Raw genomic sequence first — 9,044 nt, 5'->3', positions numbered from 1 at the left:
AAGCGGTCATACATTGATCTCCAAGGCATTCGGTCATAGACTCAGTCATTACATGTTGTAGAGTTCCGGCAAAAAGCAGAGTGACATTGGTAGGAGAAGACTGTAAAATAAAGGAGACAATCCATTGTCAATTTTGGCAACAGTAAAAAGAGGGTAACTTAAGGTGAAAGGTTTATTTATTTTTTTATGTAATTCATCATTATTATTCGATCTTTGTTTTTGCTGCTATCAAAAAAAATGAAAGGAAAAATAGAAAAAAAGGATCAATTTTTCACATTTTTTTATTTTTATTTTACGACCATGAAATACCACTAAAAACATTTAAAATGGTGTTCCCTTCTGTAAAAAAATTATTTGTGAATATTTTTCCCATTTTTTTTTTTACAATGAGTTGGGGCAAGATACAAATGTTTGGAGTGTGTTTCTTTTTTGGTTTTGTTATATTCTTTTCTTTGCAATAAATCAATTATTTTTTCATACATTTTATGATGTATTTTCATACATTTCATCCTTTTGGCTAGCAATTAGGATGCACATTTTTCTGGTTCTTTATGGACACTTACTATATGTGAGAAAGGCTCGGGAAGAGCTGAAACGTCTATCATAAGTCGCAAAATATTTTTTGAAAAAATTTCTGAAATTTGAGAATTTTTTGATTTGTTGAAATACCCCCAGGGATGCTGCAGCAGTTGTCGTAAAGGGGCTTTACACGCTATGACATCGCTAATGCGAACTCGTTGGGGTCAAGGAATTGGTGACGCACATCCGGCCGCATTAGCGATGCAGTTGCGTGTCACACCTATGAGCGATTTTGCATCGTCTCAAAAACGTGCAAAATCGTTCATCGGAGACATGGGGGTCCATTCTCAAAAATAGTTACTGCAGCAGTAATGAAGTTGTTCCTCGTTCCTGCGGCAGCACACATCGCTCCGTGTGACACCGCAGGAACGAGGAACCTCTCCTTACCTGCCTACCGGCCGCTATGCGGAAGGAAGGAGGTGGGTGAAATGTTATGTCCCGCTCATCTCCGCTCTTCCGCTTCTATTGGGCGGCGGTTCAGTGATGCAGCTGTGACGTCGCTGTGACGCTGAACGAACCGCCCCCTTAGAAAGGAGGCGGTTCGCCGGTCACAGCGACGTCGCCGGACAGGTAAGTAGTGTGACGGGTCTGGGCGATGTTGTGCCGCACAGGCAGCGATTTGCCCGTGTCATACAACAGATGGGGGCGGGTACCCACGCTAGCGATATCGGTACCGATATCGCAGCGTGTAAAGCGGCCTTTAGCCTTCTCAGTAGTTCTGGCTTTCACAATTACCCCAAGTGAGCCTGTTTTTGTCTCTATATCCACTATCCTCAGATACAACTCTATTTGCGCTATTTTTTCTTTCCAGATAATTCCTTTCCCAGTTCTTAACTTAGGAAATAGCTTTACGTCTTGTAAATTTTATAAATTCGCTCGTGTATAATTATGAATGCCAAGTGAAGTTAGCCAAAGTTGAGGATTGACTCCATAATATCATCGTTGGAAGGGAAGAAATTTTACATCCACCCCTCTGGCTGTTTTAGGGGTGATTCTATGTAATATTTTATTACACATTTATTTAAAGATTTTTGTATCCATGAGAAAGATCTAATGTGTGCCACATTTATCAGAATTTTCCAGATTAGTGTCATATTAATTGAAATTCTTATAAATTATTTGCATAAAATGAAGAAATCTAAAGTAAATATAACAATAAAGTTTGTTTAAGCTTCTTAGTGTACTTCGTGTTTCTCCTATACTAGCTGTAGTACCCGGCATTGCCCAGGATAGTAACTGTCTCTCTGTGTCTCTCCCAGTCTCTGTCCGTGTCTGTCTGTCTCTCTATCTCTTTCCGTCTGTCTCTGTCTGTGTCTTTCCCTATTTTTCCCTGTCTCTCTCTACCTGTCTGTCTTTTTTCCTGTCTGTTTCTTAACCTGTCTTTCCCTCTCTGTCTCTTTCCCTTTGTTTGTCTCTTTCCCTGTGTCTGTCTTTTTGTTTTTGCCTGTCTCTTTGTCTGTGTCTGTCTCTACCTGTCTGTCTTTTTCCCTCTCTGTCTCTTTCCCTTCGTCTGTCTCTTTCCCTGTGTCTGTCTCTTTGTCTTTGTCTATCTGTGTCTGTTTCTCTCCCTTTCTGTCTCTTTCCCTTTCTGTCTCTTTCCCTGTCTGTCTCTCTTTTCCCATCTGTCTCTGTCCCTGGCTGCATTGAGACAAGCCAACGTTCTTCTGAAGTGATGGCTGCATTATGGCTCCTAGCTCCATTGACTATAATGGAGGCAGGTTTTTTGGCAAATAACTGTAAAGCGTGCGGTTAAATTTTTCTCAAAACATAGTCTATGACGTTCCCTGAGTCAAATGAGGTGTCTATGCAAAATTTTGTAACTATAAATGTGACGGTGCGGATTCCTTTAGCAGACGCACACACACACACACACACACTCATCTTTATATAATAGATAATGACTAATAACATCTTACCTGAGCAAACAAGAGCAGATATCATGCACAGCAAAACAACCAGGTTCTTCATTGTGGATGATTGGGTGGTTTCTCGAATTCTCTTCTGCTCGTCCTTTAGTCTTTACACGAGAATCATATATATATAAACTCTTTAGACCGTTAAAGAAATAATTGATTCGTGGGATGGATGAGATCACGCCTATAACAACATGGCACACCACACTTTCCAAATTTGCCAGAATAAATATTCTTCCCTAATACAATGACAGGATAATCTGTTAAGCTGGTGTCACACACAGCGACAACGACAACGACGTCGCTGCTACGTCACCATTTTCTGTGACGTTGCAGCGACGTCCCGTCGCTGTCGCTGTGTGTGACATCCAGCAACGACCTGGCCCCTGCTGTGAGGTCGCAGGTCGTTGCTGAATGTCCAGCTTCATTTTTTGGTCGTCACTCTCCCGCTGTGACACACACATCGCTGTGTGTGACAGCGAGAGAGCGACGAAATGAAGCGAGCAGGAGCCGGCACTGGCAGCTGCGGTAAGCTGTAACCAGCGTAAACATCGGGTAACCAAGGGAAGTCCTTTCCCTGGTTACCCGATGTTTACGCTGGTTACCAGCCTCCGCTCTTGCTGCCAGCGCCGGCTCCTGCACTGTGACATGTGGCTGCAGTATGCATCGGGTAATTAACCCGATGTATACTGTAGCAAGGAGAGCAAGGAGCCAGCGCTAAGCAGTGCGCGCGGCTCCCTGCTCTCTGAACTGTGACATGTAGCTGCAGCACACATCGGGTTAATTAACCCGATGTGTGCTGCAGGAGAGCAAGGAGCCAGCGCTAAGCGCGGCTCCCTGCTCTCTGAACATGTAGCACAGCGACCTTATGATCGCTGCTTCTGCTGTGTTTGACAGCTAAGCAGCGATCATAACAGCGACTTACAAGGTCGCTGTTACGTCACCGAAAATGGTGACGTAACAGCGACGTCGTTGTCGCTGTCGTTTAGTGTGAACCCAGCTTAAGACTAGCAATTCATTAGAATATCTTTCAATTTCAGTTTGCCAAAAAAGAGAACACTTTGTCCTGTTTGTTTTTGGGCAATATTTACTTCAGGAGAATGTCTTTAGGTTCTCCGAGGACATTTACATTTTGTGTATATATCAGTTCCTTAGTGTTTTTTTTCTTATTTTAAAGGGTGCATTACACGCTGCGACATCTCTAACGATATATCGTTAGGGTCACGTCGTTAGTGATGCACATCCGTCGCCGTTAGCAACATCACAACGTGTGACACCAAGAAGCGACGATCAACGATTGCAAAAGCGTCAAAAATCGTTGATCGTTGACACGTCGCTCCTTTTCATAATATCGTTGGTGGTGCATGCCGCTGGTTGTTCGTCGTTCCAGCGGCATCACACATCGCTATGTGTGACACTGCAGGAACGACGAACATTTCCTTACCTGCGTCCACTGGCAATGAGGAAGGAAGGAAATGGGCGGCATGTTCCGGCCGCTCATCTCCACCCCTCCTCTGCTATTGGGCGGCCGCTTACTGATGTTGCAGTGACGTCGCTATGATGACAAACGCACCTCCCCCTTGAGGGAGGGATTGTTTGGCGGTCACAGCGATGTCGCTGAAAAGGTATGTGCATGTGACGCTGCCGTAGCGATAATGTTCGCTCCGGCAGCTATCACCAAATGTCGCACGAACGACGGTGGTGGGTGCTATCGTGCACGACATCGCAGAGTGTAAAGCAGCCTTAAGAGTATAAAGTACATTTTTTATTTTTAGAAATACATTTTATGTTCATGCTTTCATATTACAATACATTTCCATATGATTTGGAGCTTTATGTAACTGATTTAAATCTCTAAATGTCCTGCATAGACATAAGAGGATTTTTCTTTTAAATAGCCTTTGACCATGTCTATAAAACTATAGTCCCTTTGGAACATATCATATCCGAGCAACTTTATAATAATAAATATTATGCCACAAAATGCCCCAGTAAAAGGCATTTGTATCATGTTTCCTTCAATACTTAGGAGAGATAAGGTGGATGATTCAGGCATTTATTGACAACTCGATTATATTATTACTAGTGAAGAGTGAGCACAAAAGTGCTCAGTACTTGAATCAATTTGTAACGATACGCCACTAGGTGTCACTAGAAGCAACTAAAGACAGGGAAGTCAAACACGCCATTGGTCAGAAGCCAGGAAGTCAGATAAGGTACAAAGGGAGTGAGCAAAGCCAAAGTCAGGGTACACGCAAGAGGTCAGAAGCCAGTAAGTCAGATAATGTAAACAGGGAGCGAGTAGGGCCAAGGTCAGGGTACGAGCAGGAGGTCAGAAGCCAGGAAGTTTGGTAAGGTAAACAGGGAATGAGCAGAGCCGACGTCAGGGTACAAGCAGGAGGTCAGAGTGGGACAGTGGGATAATGCTACAGAGGGAACAATTGAAATAAAAAATAATATATCAATTGTCGCCCCACGTCCGCCGGCCAGGTATTAATGCCACTAAGGACAGAAGGACGAAATACAGCAACTCATGAAACCACAAAAGAAACTAATCGTGTCCCTGTGAACCTCACAGGTGCACATGCAGTGGTCACGTGTGTAAGGACACGTCTAAACCAAAGGAAACGCAATTAAAAATGGTCATGTGTATAGAGCCATGACAACCGAATGGTAATCCAGTTAGCGTCACTAGGAAGCCTAGAACGTAACCACTTAGCCGGTCACGTGCGTATGGGGGCACGTCAGACCATGAAGGCTACTCAGTTAGCATCACTGGCAACCTGGAAAGTAACCACTAAGCCGGTCACGTGTGTACAGGGGCACGTCAGACCGTGAAGGACACCCAGTTAGTGTCACTGAGTACCCAGGGCTGGTACACACACATACACACAAGTCTGCCACTGACACTGCAGACTGGCCGTGTGTGTAGGGGGCACGTCTTGTCTGGAAGGACCCTAATCCCTCACCGTGCTGAGACACAGTTTATCCAAATACGAATACCTGGTACTGGCGCCTGCCCTAAATACAGAATCACACTGCACATATACACAGGTCTTTCACAAGCACTGCAGACTGACAATGGCGCTGGAACCCACTCTTCTGACAGCAGGGAAAGCAGCCTTCGCTGTCAGCATACAAAATGACGCTCACGCCCCGATGGGCGGAGCTACAGACCCTTTATTGCCGCCACCTTGGCCAAGGCCACTTGGCATGTGGTAATGGCATCGGCTGCAGCCATACAGGGGCTGCCACGTCATTGCTGAAGTCTTGATGACCAATCAGCGGTCGCTACTTCATCTCTGATGTCACTATCAGTGGCCTCCTTGTCATCAAGGGCATCACGCACATGCCCAGTGTGGCTGCATGAGCATTAAAGGTCGCTTTACACGCTGCGACATCGTTAGCCGATGCTAACGATGTCGAGCGTGATAGCACCCGCCCCCATCGCACGGCCGATATGTGGTGATTGCTGCCGTAGCGAACATTATTGCTTCGGCAGTTTCACACGCACATACCTGCTCTGCGACGTCACTGTGACTGGCGAACCGCCTCCTTTCTAATGGGGCGGTTCATTCAGCGTCACAGCGACATCACTAAGCGGCCACCCAATCAAAGCGGAGGGGCGGAGATGAGTGGGACGTAACATCCCGCCCACCTCCTTCCTTCCTCATTGCTGGCAGGATGCAGGTAAGGAGAGGTTCCTCATTCCTGCTGTGTCACACGTAGCGATGTGTGCTGCCACAGGAACGAGGAACAACATCGTTACTACAGCAGCAACGATAATTAGGAAGAGGGGGTCATGGCACCGATTAGCGATTTTGTACGTTTTTTTGACGATTCAAAATCGCTAATAGGTGTCACACACAATGACATCGCTAATGCGGCCGGATGTGTGTCACAAATTCCGTGACCCCAACGAGATTGCTTTAGCGATCTCGTAGCATGTAAAGCCACCTTTAGGCTCTGGATGGTAGAAAACTCTAGCCACCTGATGCCTCAAGCGACGGCAAGGTGGCGCTGCAGAGTTAACCAACCCCAATGTGGGAATCAATGACAGAACTAGACCGGTTCGTGGCACAACAGCACCCTGAACTGTAACAGATAATGTCAGGGACATGAGCAGAGAAGGGTAACAAAGATCCGGGTTAGGAAGACGAGATCAGAACAACAAAACTCACGGGAGCCAGAGAACTCACTCAGAGCAGGTACTATGACTGGCAGTGTTCCTTCTAATGAAGTTCAGCACTTACCTGGAGCGAGGCACCTGAACACAGGTCCCTCCCTGCACCAGCACAGGACCCGAAATCTGAGAAGCAACCCATCACCTGGAGCATAATACAGAATATTGGCTCAGCTGGAGAGCAGAGCACTGCAGATCATGACATAAGATGCTCCTAAATGCATGACTCAAGTACCAAGCTCAATAAAAGTCAATGGGTGACTCGAGCATATTTTTCCTGAAGACACGGGCTGCTACCTGACCTGACATAGCACCCATCCACCACAGTCCCCATCATCTGCAGGCAACAGAAATCGCCCTGCAACCTCCATTCTGTTTTCTTGGCCACCACAGTCCTCATCCTCCTGGTGCAGCTGGCAACATCCGGCAACTTCCTGTCCATATGCACTGTGCAAATCTTCATCCCGGCCAAACAAACTGCTTGTGTCTGAGTTAGAAAAAAAAAATCAATCTCTTTTTTCCAAAATGGGAGCTCAATCAGAACTAATTGTATCTATTTGTCTCTTTTGCCAGGGTTTAGATGATGCATACGGAATGAAAGTTGCTGGTCAATGCCAGCTGCAAGTGGATGAAGAATACTGTGATGGCCAGGAAGACGGAACAGAGGTTGTGGGGCTATGTTAGATGAATACTGTACATGGATGATGGGGACTGGGGTGGCCGGGGCTTTGTCAGCGCAGGTAAAAGAATGGGGACTAGAGCATCTAGTCTGAGTATCTGCAGTACTCAATTAAGCACCGAGAATACGGAACACGCTGGCTCATCACTAATTATAACAACTATTATAACAACAAAAATTGTCTATTAGCTTTGGCAGCAAGTCATTAGTAATTTTGGTTGGGGCTGTTTCGATGAAATGGTGAGGACGGAAGCCAGATTGTCACTTGTCAAAGAGTGAATTAGGCTAGACGTGGGAGAAGTTCAAAGCATGCTGTTCGAGACGTTTGGAGGTGAATGAGAGCAGCAATATGGGACAATATCTGTAGGTAGAGGTCAGGTGAAGGGATGGTTATATCAGGGTAGGTGCGATCATGGCATGTTTAAAAGCAGAAGAGAAGATACCAAACATTAACGATAGGTTGAAGAGAGGCATAGAAATAAGAGTAGGACCCAGAAGAGAGTTACTCCTTGACGTGGTATCTGGACACAAGCAAATTTGGCAACCTTTATTTTCTAAGAAACTCATATTTTTCAAAAAATGTTTTCTTGGCAGTAATACAGATCCATATTCCAATGTTCCCCATCTACATTTCTGTTTTTTGTCCTACCCTTTACTTGAGTGCAACTGCTATTTTGGATAGGTTGAAGAGTGTTAGGGTCGGGATAAGCATGGTGGTGAGGTTTGGTAGGAGATGGAATAGGATGGGGTCATGTACACAAGTGGTGAGGTTTGATTTGGAGAGAAGATGAGTAAGCTTCACTTTAGTGATTTGACCCATGACTGGACTGCATTGGCTTAGGCAATGCATTATAACATACTGCACCAGGGCTCATCCCTGCAGCCGCAGTCACTGCAACATGTGCTGAATGTATTTCCACCATGTCATCACTTTGCATATTATCCTATTAACAGGTAGGCCAAAGACCTCTGTAGCGAGACATGTCGATAAGATGGGATGCGCGAACAGCAGAAATGAGCAGACAGCAACCGTGCCTTTTGCAGCAATGCATCCAGGCTGGGATAATGAACTAGAAATTACTGTACAACCAGGTTGAGATATGAGTTATGCATATCAACCGGTTAATCAGTAGGCCAGAAGACCTTTGTAGTGGTGCAATTCTGATTAGTTGTACTCTACGCAGGTGGGGGGATTCTCTCTGCACTGTTGGAATGCGTGTTACATTCAGGGAGTGATTGAGGGCATAGGTGGAGGATTTCAAGACCTTGGAAGCAGCCCCTTCCCTGCCTGCCTCTCCAGCAACCAGAGTAACCCGGTGCCCAGTCAGCAAGATGTAACGTGCCTGGCCATACTTGGTCATCCTTGTGTTAGTGGTGAAATGCAACCTGGGAGACACAAAGTTTTTCAAGGAAAAGGTAATTTTGTCTGCAACATGATGGCGTAGCGCAGGCAGAGCTTTGTTATTGAAGTAATGGTGACTGGTCAACTGGTACTGGGAGACTGCCACGGCCATCAACTGTTGGAAACCTTCTGTATCTACCAAGCAGAAAAGCAGCAATTCCATAGCCAACAGATTCAATACAGTGAAGTTCAAGCTCTTAGCTGTGGCATGTGTAGGAGGAAATAATCTTTGTGACCAAAACTGCAGGAACAATGGTTGGCTGGTGTGCCGAGAGAGGGCGGAGTAGG

At 45.7% G+C, this 9,044-nt stretch overlaps 1 protein-coding gene across 1 annotated transcript in view; it reads right to left on the bottom strand.

Moving 5' to 3' along the window:
* LOC142256603 (phospholipase A2 inhibitor and Ly6/PLAUR domain-containing protein-like) overlaps window positions 1-83 on the bottom strand; it is a 7,936-nt gene extending 7,853 nt beyond the window's left edge. Inside the window, exon 1 of the mRNA XM_075328364.1 lies at window positions 1-83. This exon is cut by the window's left edge and continues 17 nt beyond it. Coding sequence (XP_075184479.1) covers window positions 1-49 — 49 coding nt within the window. The 5' untranslated portion in view covers window positions 50-83.
* Window positions 84-9,044: the final 8,961 nt, after the last annotated feature.

The sequence above is a fragment of the Anomaloglossus baeobatrachus genome, chromosome 11 (genome assembly GCF_048569485.1).
Source record: "Anomaloglossus baeobatrachus isolate aAnoBae1 chromosome 11, aAnoBae1.hap1, whole genome shotgun sequence".
In the NCBI taxonomy this organism is placed as follows: domain Eukaryota; kingdom Metazoa; phylum Chordata; class Amphibia; order Anura; family Aromobatidae; genus Anomaloglossus; species Anomaloglossus baeobatrachus.
Note: the sequence above shows the minus strand (reverse complement) of the source record. Positions and strands in the feature narration are given on the sequence as shown.